We start from the raw sequence: 10,797 nt of genomic DNA, 5'->3' as shown, positions 1-10,797 counted from the left end.
ATCGGAGGGGAGAAGGTGCGGCGGCGGCGGCTGGCCGGGCAGGCGCGGGCGGAGCCGGCTCGCGTCGCACCAGACCACACCCTGCCGTTGGAGGAGTGACGCCTGAAAGGTGGGAGGGGGGAGGGGGGAGGGGGGGGGAGATCAGGGGGGGTCGACGGGGGAGGGAGGCGAGTGTGGCCGGGCGAGGGAGGCGAGTGTGGCCGGGCGGGTGCGGGTGCAGTGGCGGTGGCTGCATGAACTGTGCCTCGGTCTCCTGCCGCCTGCCCTTGTGCGAGATGGTGTAGTACGGAGCCACATCGTTGCGGTGCACGGTGCGGTGCACGGCCGCCACCCCACACGGAGTCCACCCAACCCCGCGATCGTAGTACCACACCTCGTCCCCCGCCTCGTACACCTCGTCTCCTGCCTCGTACGAGGCACCGACACCGCCCGCAGGCGCAGGCACGGGCGCCGGCGGCGGTGCTGGTGCTGCGACGGCCGGCGGCGGTGGTGCAGCCGGTGGTCCAGCCGGCTGCGGGGCGGCGAAGGGCGAAGGTGGCGGAGCTGCGGCTGTGGAGGGCTCGCGGTCGCGCTTGTTTGCCGCGCGCGGTGTGGCGCCACCGGACGCATCTCCCTGTAAGCCAGGCCACACCTGCTCTGCATCTCCCTGCTCTGCGGCGACCGCCCACGCGTACGCCACCGCCGCCTCGTCCGCGGTGTCGAAGTTGCCGATGACCTGCCGTCCTCCGTTGGTGTAGCGCGCCGCTTGGAAGCGGCCACCCCGCGTAATGAGGTGCAGCCGCAGCTCCGCCTCTGTCGCCACCCGAGGAGCCTGCTGCCGCCGCGACAACGCGTCTGGCGCTGCGACTCGCAAAGCCATGGGAGGGCAGACGCCGGGAGCCATGCTGGGAGGGCAAAACGCCGGGAGGGCAGACTGGGAGGGCAGACTGGGAGCGACTCGCAAAGCGCTGGGAGGGCAAAACGCCGGGAGGGCAGACTCGGAGGCAACGCCGCTGGTCCAGGCAGCCGTGCCATGCTGCGGGAAGGCGGGCATGTACCCGAGCGGCGGCGAGTACGGAATCGCAAAGCCATGCTGCGGCGGCGGCGGCGGAGGCTGTTGATGTGCCGCACCGAACCCCCAAGCACCTGCTGCAGACCAGAGAGGAGCCTGCGCGTTTTGCACGGAGAAGCAGTGCGCCATCGGCGGCTGCGGCTGCGGCTGCTGCGGCTGCGGCTGCGGCTGAACTGCGGAGAAGGCAGAGGGACGGGCGACGGGGGCGGCGAAGGCAGGGGTGGAGGGCTGCCGCTCGCACGCCAGCGCCGCGCGCGCCTGCGCATCCGCCCGCGCAGTGAGCTCCCTCTCGCGGCCCGCCTCCGTGGCCGAGAGATCCCGCACCAGGCTCACTTCATCCATGATGGTGACACCAAGGCGCCGTACTGTAGGCTCCTCGGGACGGCTCGGGTCCATACCACCGCTCGGACGCTGCTTCCAAACACTGCTACTCCCTTTACCCCTCTCGACGGAGTCCCTGAGCAGTTAGGGACCCTAGCCATAAAACGCTGTTCACAACCGGCCTGTTCCACCGGTTAGAGACGAGTAGTTCCCCCCGACGCTGTCGTGGGAGGCTTCTAATGTTATATGTGCGAGGGAGAGCTTCGTTTTTAAATCCTCCTCTTAGGTGGTTGCTGCTGCTGCTGCTGTTGCACTCCCCCAGTAGTGTACTTTTAGCTTACTGGGAGAAAAAGGAGAGGGGGTTGTGTTCTCTAGGCCCCTAAGGGCCCTACGCGCGGCGTGAGAGCTCGGAAGCGAGCTTTGCACGACGATCGAGGATGGTGCGGCCCCCTTCACCATGAAGCGATGGAGATGCGCGTTCCGCGTGGTGTGACACAAATGAGAGGCGAGAGTGGGGAGGGGTAGGGGATAGGCGCCAAGAATCACAAGGACTGGTACTCGAGTACGCGCACCAGGAGCTCGTCAAGGCGCGGGATGTGCACCTCGAAGAGGTCGGACTCATGATGGCTATCCGGCCTGGGGGGTCGACGGGCCCCCGGGGGCGACGGGGGTGCTCTTGGGGGGGGTCCCCCCAGTCAAGGGGGTCTGGGGCGCAGCCCCAGGAAGCCCGCCGCAGGCGCCGATTTTTTGGGGCTTTTTTGACTGATTTTCATGAGGTGTTGCTACTATTTTGGGACCAGTTGAAGCCTAAAAATGGCTACAAATACAGTCACAGCAGCTGCTCGTCATGAGCTGCTACTGTGTGGCAGAGCCCAGAGAGAGGGCTTTCAGGAGCACTATTCAGTATGATCCAGCTCAACGTTGCGGAGTAGTAAGACTGTTCCGTTGCCGTGAGCGGCCGGCGGCCGGCGGCGGCCGGTGCGGCACGCGGAGCACTCCGTGAGCGGTTACGGGTGCGGACGAGCGAATGAGAGGTCCCTTTCAGTGAGAGATAGGCAGTCCTAGTCCCTAACAACACATCTTCCACAGATAGCGACCTCTAATTCGCTCGTCCGCGCCCGTCACTGCTAGTCGGGGCACTCCCGGCGTGTGGCCCGGTCCCGGTCGTCACTCCGGTTGCTCGTGTTCACACCGTCAGAACTCAGCTCCGCTAAGGATTGAGTGTCTGAGACTTGGGCATCTTACACAACTTTTGTAGTAGAGCACAATGGCACCCTTGCATCAAGTGCATCACTTCATAGTTGGACCTAGTTGGAGGTCCCCGTTTTCGGCCGCCGCGGCCGGAGAGCACCCCCGTCGCCCCCGGGGGCCCGTCGACCCCCCAGGCTATCTGGAGAAGCGAACGCTCGGTGTATGGGCCCCTTGGCTTGGTATCAACTTTTACCCGATGCTCGGGTTGTTGGCCGCGCGGACATGGGGCACTAACGCGCCATGAGCTCCTCGAGGTCGGTCGCGTCGATGTCCATTCCCGCGGCCTCCTCCATGTCAAAAAAGTCGTCAAAAACCTGCTAGCAAGGGGGGGAAGGTCAGTATGGTGGAGCTACGCCTCGGCTGCGATGGCGAGCGCGCAGGCGCGGTTGGCCCGTTCGGGCTGCAGCATCTGAATGACGCGGGGCGTCGGCTACGCTCCTTCATGGAGGTGCACCAGCTGTGCTCCCTCGCCTCGTTGAGCTTGCCGATCGCGGTCGGCATGTCGACGGATGCTGATGCTGTTGGTGGGCGTCTGCTCTCGCGGGGGGCGACGTCGCCGCGAATCGGGCTGAATCCAGGCGTTTATCTCTTCGCTGTTTATCTTGGTTGTTCATTCACAGCACGCGACTGGAAACCAGAGGCCCACGGTTCCCTGGGGTCGCCTCGTGAATAAAGGAGTACAAAAGCGGTGCAGCCCAGCAGTTGTCGCACTAGCGCTCGCTCGCAGCGCGCCCGACCCGCGCCCCCCCCCCCCCCCCCCCGAGTACCCACGGGGCCAAGGGCACACCCAACAGCCGAAACAACCCCCACTGATTCTCCCGATGGAAAAATTTAACAAAAAGTAAAAAGAAAATAATGCCGCCGAAATTTCCCCGCCGAAATTGATCAATCGCCGAGGACCGAGGACCGAAACCGAGGACCGATCTTCCACGCGAGATGTTGGTCTTTTCCGTCGTGGCCCTCGCCTTCTCGACAGGGCCCACGCCGGAGCCCTCGTGCAAGACCATCGCCCAGGACCCCGATGCTCCCTCTCGCATGCCCGCGTGCCCGCGAGTCCACTCTGCGGCGTCTGCGCCGGCGGCTGCCTTGCGCTTAGCCTCCCTCCCTGCTGCACGCTGTGTTCCACTACCCAACGCCCCTGTATCGTGTGACACGCCCCTCACGCCCCTCGCCCATCGTCACTCTCCCCGCCCCCCCGATCCCACAGATCGCAAGCGAAACCGAGGACCTCTCGACAGTCTACGCCGCCGTCGGGGCGGCCGACCCGCAAGTCGCAGAGATGCTCAACGACCCCGAAGCCACCCTGACGGTCTTCGCGCCGCTGAACAGCGCGTTCGCAGCCCTCTCAGATGGGGTCCTGGCCACTTTGCTGATGCCCGAGAACCAGGAAACGCTCACCAACCTCCTCGGCAAGCACGTTCTGAGCACCGTGGTGCCGGCGTCGGCCGCACTTACGCTCGTCGACGAGGAGGTGATGACCCTTGCCGACCAGAATATCGTCGTGAACGGCAACGGGCCGTCCGGCCCCGTCACGGTGCTGCCTGTCATCGTCGACCCGGACGTGGCCGCCAAAGTGGTCGCCGCCGACATCCAAGCGTGCAACGGCGTGATTCACATCGTGGACAAGGTGCTCGAATATGTGGAGGAGGTCGTCTTGGGGGGGCGCTAATGATCGAGCCCGAGTCGCAGGAGTAAAGAACTTGGCCCAGCCCTTCGCGTTCATGCGGACTTCGTGAACCCGAACTCGAACGAACGCACCCGGCGGGGCCCAGCCCGAACCTCACTGAACGGATCGCGCAAGCCACGATCGTTGTGTGCAGAACGTTAGAGACGACTCTCTCTCTCCCAACTGTGAACAGTCGTTGTCTGTATATGCGCAGCTATTCATAGCCGCGCCTGTTGTTTGTGTGTGTATCCGCGCTCTTGGCGCGATTACGAGACTGACTAGTGTGTCGCACTAGTTGTACTTTTCGTAACAGTATTCCGCATTCATTGCGAGGGCGGACCACTCCTAGCGTGCAGACCGCGGGAGCTGGTGCCGCGGCCAGTGTAGACCTGGCCTGCGCTGTGACGCGCGCGCTCATCTTCAACGCAGAAGGCGCCGCAAGAGCGGCCCGGCGAGTATAAATCAGCAGGGGGTACGGCTCTACTTTCTGACTAGCTTTCCTGTTATGAATCTTGAAAAAAGCTCCTGAGTCGCGCATGTGTTGTAGCTTTGTCAGCAGCACACACCTCACGCGTGAGACGTGTGTCGTGTCAGTCTGGTGTCAGTGGTGTCTGGTGACTGGTGATCACGTGTCTTCGTCACCGTCAGACAGAGAGATAACAAAAACTTTGTGTGTCAGCACGGGGCGACCCCCCCCTATGGGAGCGGAGCCCGCGCAGGGTCATTTCGATCGTCGTGAAATTTCCTCTCCCCATTCCCGCTAATGGACTTTTGGATTTGGGTTTAACGAGCGTAACTACCCCCTTACTTACGTCCACATAGGTTGCCCAATGTCTGCCGGCCCCAGGAGCGACGGCTACGTCAAGCCATCGTTGGCCAAGAAGCCTTCGTCGGCCAGAGTCTCGCCGAAGGCGTCCACCAAGGCCTTTTATGTGAAGCCCAGGAGCGACGGCTACGTCAAGCCCGCGGCAGCCGCAGCAGAAGCAAAGGCCGCCAAGGCCGCCAACAAGGCAGCCAAGCGTGAGAAGCAGCTGGAGGACGTGTCCGACTCTCCACACCGAGAGCAGGCGTGGACGCGCCGCGAGGCAGCACGCAGCACCCCCGCCGCACAGCCCCCCACCTCTACGCCCCGCAGTTGGAGGCGCTGTTCGAGACGCTTGATTTGAACCAGTCTGGCTCCCTCTCGCTCGACGAGTTCCAGCAGTTTCTGGAGTCGATTCAGTGCAAGCACACGCGCAAGCAGGTGAGGGCGGCCATGAAGCAAGCAAAGGCTCGTCGTGGGCTTAGTAGGGCAGCGGAGGTGGCCCTGACGGCGGCGATGAAGCCGCCCCGCGAGCTCAAGGAGGTGGTGTTGCGGCACACCACGAGTAGGCTATACAGACAACGCCGGACTCAGAGGAGAGCGGCGGGGGATGTGGTCGACCCCGCCGCCATGGAGCGGGCGCTGCTGAAGCTGCTCAGCGAGGCAAAGTTCGAGGAGCTACTGAAGAGCGACATGTGCAAGGCGGGCGGTGTGGAGCGGGCCGGCTTTGGGGCGGCGATCAGGATGGCGAGGAATGGCCAGAAGCCCAAGAAGGTGCCGCCGCTTCCGCAGGGCAAGCAGCATCTCGACGTCGGCAAGCGCGACAATATGTTGCTGCTGCTGGTGGACATTATGGACCCCGAGGTGACGAGGGGAGGACCTCGAGGGTCGCGGGAGCGAGTCCCGTGTCCCAGCCACCCCCAATGCCCGATGTCCCGCTGTCGCAGGGCAACGATGCGATGGGCATCTCCGCATTCAGCCTGCTGTACCTGCCGCCGCTAGATGGTGGCGCCAGGATGGCGGTGCGGCCCAGCAGAGGCCCGGCCATGGCCCTCGTCGCGATGCCCGACCACCTCCCCGCGGACATCCCGGTGCACAGGCGCACTTCGCGGAGATATCCGCGTATCGCCAGACCTTCACCAAGCTCGAGTTCAATCGCGAGACCTTCAACAGGCTCGAGTTCATGCGGTTCGCGCTCAGGGAGCTGAAGGTGTTCTCGGACGCCGAGTTTTACCACCTCGTCACGCAGATCCGGCAGCGGCCAGCGCAGCGGCCCTGGGTGGCCCGCGGCTCTCCCCTTGACCTGCGGTGCTCGGCTCGAGTAGGCACCTCGCCGAGAAGCAGAGGAAGGAGCGGAAAAAGTCGCTGGAGCAGTTCGCCACTTTGGAGGAGATTCGCTGCGGGGAACTTGCTCAGACGGAAAAGATGAGGGAGGATATGGCCACGATCGACGCGCTCGTCCGCGCGCAGCTGTGCCTGCTGCGCGGTTGGAAGGTGGACGAGGAGGGCGCAAAGGCGATGGAGGTGCGCGCGCGCAGCACGCGGAGCCGCGGCGGCGGCGGCAGCGCGCTGGCCTCTCCCGATATCACGCGCGGCCTTGTGTGCAGGAGCACGCCGAGGCGCTGGGGAGAGTTGGAGGCGCCCTGCCGACGATGGACGCCGCAGAGGTCCGCGCGCTAGTTAGTGGCTGTTGATGTAACCGGAGGGGGGGGCTTGGGGGCGTGCGTGAAGCGGGCGAGAGCGCGCGCTCAGCCCCGCTCCGTGCCCCCCTCGCGAACGGCAGAGGGCGCTCGCAAAGGCAAACGTGCTCATGGCGAAGGCGCTCGCGATGAAGGCGGCGGCGGAGGAGGAGGAGGAGCTAGCTCTTTCCGTGTAGATGATGGAATGGTACTACACAAGCAGTAAGCTAAACGTTGATCAAGATGATGACAGAGAGCAAGAAAGCAACACACATGCGCATGTGGGGGTATGTGTGCATGTCATGTTCATCTGAACATGTTTCTTTTTGGAACATGTTCATGTGAAAAAAAGAAATGCGGGATGGCCTAGCGGGTTCGAGCCGTCACACATTGGCTGCCGGGGTGTGCCGAGGGGGGGGCTGGGTGGGCGGTAAGCCGCCATTGCCCGGCGCTGCTCTTGCAGCGCTCTCGGGGTGGTAGTGGCGGCGCTCCAAGAGTGGTGTCCTTGGGAAGAGGTTCCTCCTTTCCGCTCCCCCCCCTCAAGGCGCGAGACACACAAATGACGGCCCGCCGGCACCAAAACAAGGAGAGAATTTTACACCAAAACTCCCTCGCACAACAGTCAACACTGGGTTGTGGCCTGTGGGCACGGGACTGGCGCGCACTGGCACTAACACAGGTACACAGAAAGACAGAATTTCACGACAAAAAGCCTCTCTCAGTCTCACACGCACGAAGGAAAGAATTCAACCCTGTTCCTGGCTCACAAGCTAAAGATGTTCACGGGCCCTCAGCTCACACGGAGGGACCGGACGTACGTGTGTGCGCCGTTGGAGAAATTAATTGAAAATAAATTATCATTTATTTGGGGAACGCGAGCGAGATAGAGAATTGTCTCTGAAACAACGCAAATGTCGGTTGGTCATCAGAGCGCAGTTGGTCATCAGAGCGCCCCTTGACGTGCCTGTTCGACGTACCTTTGACCCACGGCTTGTCGCGCAGGGAACCCATCCGGGCCCTCCGCTTCCATGCGTCCGATGCGTGGTTCGCGCGTGGTTCGCGCGCGCGTGAGTAGAGCACGGCGCGGCGCCGCGCCGCCCCCTAGCCCCGCCCGCGGCCGCTCAGTCCTCGGCGCCGGAGCCGATGGCCGCGAAGGCGAAGGGCGACCACTTTTGGCCGTCGCCGTAGTAGAACTTGTTTTGGAACTCGACCCACTGGAGGCGGAGGGCGTGCAGGAAGGAGGAGAGGTTCTCCATCGCCATGAGCACGATGAGCGAGATGATGGCCCACATCGAAAAGGCGATGAAGGTCGCGACCGCCGCGAGGGCCGGGTTCTCGATGCCCGACTTGAGCCCGGCGCCTGTTCGCAGAGTTAACGGCGTTGGCTCGCGCCTCGTTTGAGGGGCCGGTGGACAGGCGCTGCGCCGAGGATCATGTCCTTGAAGAGCTCCGCCAGCTGCGAGTGCGCGAGCGAGAGCGCCCACAGGCGGAGGTACGACGCCTGGTGGGCCAGACAGCCGCTGCTTCATGTTCATGTATGAGTCATGAGTGGGGATGTCTGGCGGGTGGCACGGCGCCGTGTTGGAGATGCCGCCGAGCACAAACTCGATCGTGTGGATGCCTAGAGGGCCGAGGGGCGGCCGGAGTGAGCCCCAAGTCAGTGTGTGTTGTGTGCGACGCGACTCGGCCGCGAGGTGCACACACACCCTGGTGAATGAAGGCGTCGCCGGCAGAGAAGGCGTGGCCGTCGTCCTCGGCCTCGTGGTCGTCCTCGTCGAGGTTGTCGTACCTGCAGGGAGGTGCCGGGAAGGTGCCGAGAAGGCTCCTCCGCCTCGTGCTCGTCTGGGTCGAGGCGTGTCTCGTACTTGTTGCCAGAGTGCTGGTAGATCTCGATGAGCGGGATCGCCAGCAGCAGGATCGGCACCTGACAGAGCAGGTGAGCGCACACACACCAGTCAATGGTGGAGACGAGCGGGGGATCGCGAGCAGCAGAGGTCGGCACCGCGACGAAGGCGGCGAGGAGGAGCTTGAGCTGGATGTAGGACTGCAGCGGCGAGATGCAGATCTTGTACTCGCTCGACAGCACCGCGCCTGTGAGCAGGAGCACGAGGGGTCACCAAGCACCAGTCAAGTGAAGACCGTGTCCTCCGCCCGACAGCGTCGCGCCCGTGTGCTCGTCGACCGTCGCCGCGCGCAGCAGGTCGACAAAGTCACCCGCCGCGACGGGCGCGCCGCACGACACCGGGCAGGCGGCGGCGAGGGCGGGGTAGACGCAGTACCCCGCCTCCGCCACGCCGGCGCAGTCGGGGTTGCCGGCCCCGCCGAAGCACTCGATGCCGTAGAGCGGGACGGTGATGTCGGCGGTGGGCGACATGAACATGTTGATGAGGAGCGTGAGGAGCGACGGCGCCGGCTGGCAGATGCCCCCTTCGGCGGCGGGCAGGCCGGCCTCCGCGGCGGCGTGGTCGAGGGGGCAGGACCAGTCCGTGGACCACTTCATGAAGATGGTGAGGACGAGGTAGCCGAAGATGCCGCCGAAGAAGGTCACCTCGGGGATGAACTGGAAGAGGACCTTCTTGACGTCCTTGTACTCGAGGTGGTTGAGCAGCGAGAGGTAGATGCCAAGCGACATCTGCAGCAGGTAAGGTGTCAAAGTGGGGCAAGGGGGGGCGACCCTCGCATCTCCGCGCCCGGACACGCGGGCAGGAGCTGGCATGGCATTCAAAGTGCAAGGCCCGGTGCGCGTGTGGGTGAGCAGACCTGCAGCACGCCGACCACGATCGAGATCTTCATCTTGAGCGAGTTGAAGAAGGTGATCTTGTTCTCCGTCACGTGCCAGATCGGGTCGATGCCGACCGGGTAGATTGGCCCGCTGAGCTCGCACCTGTCGGCGAGTGGTCGCTCGTCGACTCTCTCACTCGCCATGCGTAGAGGTGTGCCCGCGCTGCTCGGCCGCACCGCTCGAGGTGCTCGCACGTCATGCCCGAGAGCCCCTCCCCATATCTCCCCATATCTCCCCATATCTCCCCATATCTCCCCATATCTCCCCATATCTCGCACCGCTCGAGGTGCTCGCACGTCATGCCCGAGAGCCCCTCCTCCTCGAAGCCCTCCCAGCGAGACGTGCCGAAGAAGCCCATCGGGAAGGCGAACGCCTCGTTGTAGAGAAGGCCGACGAAGGCGCCGAAGAGGCCGTTCAGGAAGCAGATGTACCTAAGGTAAGGGAAGGGACGGTAAGGTAGACTTCTCCACACACACGAGGTGGTGGGGCAAGGGCCAGGCTGGTCCCTCGCGACTCCACGTCTAGACGACAGGAGCCGCGCGGCATTCAAAGTGCAAGGCCCGGTGCGCGTGGGTGGGCGTGTGCGTGTGAGCGTGTACACCTGCCTCCATAGACCATCTCGAGCATGTCGCCCAGGTCCTTGCCCTCCCACTCCTTCTCCTTGGAGATGAGCCAGTAGCCGAAGCCGGCGAAGAGCAGGCCGTGCCCGAAGTCGCCGAACATGATGCCGAAGAGGTACGGGAAGAGGATGCAGCAAAAGGCGCCCGGGTTCACCTCGCGGTACCGCGGCGTGCCGTAGGTGTTGACGAGCGCCTGTTCGCAGCGCCAGAGGTGTGAAGAGACGCCGTTCACAGCAGCTGCTCGTGCCGCGTGGGTGCTGACGAGCGCCTGGAAGCCGCTGGTGAAGGCGTTGGTCGGGACGTACGTCGGAGGCGTGAGCTTGGACTGGATGAGATTGATGATGGGGCGCGTGTCGAGCCCCTGCGCCACGGCGGCGGACTGGAGGGAGGTGACCAGCGCCTCGTACTCATCCGTCGCCACCCATCCCTCGGCGATGAAGACGGCGCGCTTAAGGTCGAACTCGCACTTGTTGAGGGCGTCGTACACCTGGGCGCTCGTGAGGGGGGTGGAGTGAGCCTCTTACTCTTGGAGGGGGGGGACGGCGAGAGAGGGGGGGGGGGGAAAAGGAGCACCAGGGCGAGGACCGCCACAGGGGAGTGGGATTTTATGTCCTCACCGCAATAG

The 10,797-nt window shown here is 64.0% G+C and overlaps 4 protein-coding genes across 4 annotated transcripts in view; 2 read left to right on the top strand and 2 right to left on the bottom strand.

Annotated features, from left to right (window-relative positions):
- Positions 1-859, bottom strand: part of EMIHUDRAFT_447781 (Hypothetical protein) — a gene marked incomplete at both ends in the record, with an annotated part of 8,137 nt that extends 7,278 nt beyond the window's left edge. The window contains 2 exons of the mRNA XM_005775401.1: positions 296-402; positions 601-859. Coding sequence (XP_005775458.1) covers positions 296-402; positions 601-859 — 366 coding nt within the window. The remainder of the gene's footprint in view (positions 1-295; positions 403-600) is intronic.
- Positions 860-3,535: 2,676 nt separating this feature from the next.
- Positions 3,536-4,635, top strand: EMIHUDRAFT_432130 (hypothetical protein). Its single transcript, XM_005775400.1, has 2 exons — positions 3,536-3,637; positions 3,831-4,635. The coding sequence occupies exons 1-2, from the start codon at positions 3,560-3,562 to the stop codon at positions 4,290-4,292; spliced, it is 540 nt and encodes a 179-aa protein (XP_005775457.1). The 5' UTR covers positions 3,536-3,559; the 3' UTR covers positions 4,293-4,635.
- A 484-nt stretch (positions 4,636-5,119) lies between these two features.
- EMIHUDRAFT_195549 (hypothetical protein) lies at positions 5,120-6,967 on the top strand (the record flags this gene model as incomplete). Its single annotated transcript, XM_005775399.1, has 7 exons — positions 5,120-5,329; positions 5,425-5,955; positions 6,039-6,113; positions 6,191-6,370; positions 6,442-6,615; positions 6,699-6,758; positions 6,875-6,967. The coding sequence occupies 7 exons, from the start codon at positions 5,120-5,122 to the stop codon at positions 6,965-6,967; spliced, it is 1,323 nt and encodes a 440-aa protein (XP_005775456.1).
- Positions 6,968-7,891: 924 nt separating this feature from the next.
- ATPVa (vacuolar H+-ATPase V0 sector, subunits a) overlaps positions 7,892-10,797 on the bottom strand; it is a gene marked incomplete at both ends in the record, with an annotated part of 5,061 nt that continues 2,155 nt past the window's right edge. The window contains 10 exons of the mRNA XM_005775592.1: positions 7,892-8,104; positions 8,185-8,290; positions 8,343-8,391; positions 8,477-8,559; positions 8,636-8,694; positions 9,043-9,402; positions 9,531-9,681; positions 9,849-9,983; positions 10,154-10,365; positions 10,435-10,666. Coding sequence (XP_005775649.1) covers positions 7,892-8,104; positions 8,185-8,290; positions 8,343-8,391; positions 8,477-8,559; positions 8,636-8,694; positions 9,043-9,402; positions 9,531-9,681; positions 9,849-9,983; positions 10,154-10,365; positions 10,435-10,666 — 1,600 coding nt within the window. The remainder of the gene's footprint in view (positions 8,105-8,184; positions 8,291-8,342; positions 8,392-8,476; positions 8,560-8,635; positions 8,695-9,042; positions 9,403-9,530; positions 9,682-9,848; positions 9,984-10,153; positions 10,366-10,434; positions 10,667-10,797) is intronic.

This window comes from Emiliania huxleyi (assembly GCF_000372725.1).
Source record: "Emiliania huxleyi CCMP1516 unplaced genomic scaffold EMIHUscaffold_3, whole genome shotgun sequence".
NCBI lineage: Eukaryota > Haptophyta > Isochrysidales > Noelaerhabdaceae > Emiliania > Emiliania huxleyi.
This window is presented reverse-complemented; position numbering and strand designations above follow the sequence as displayed.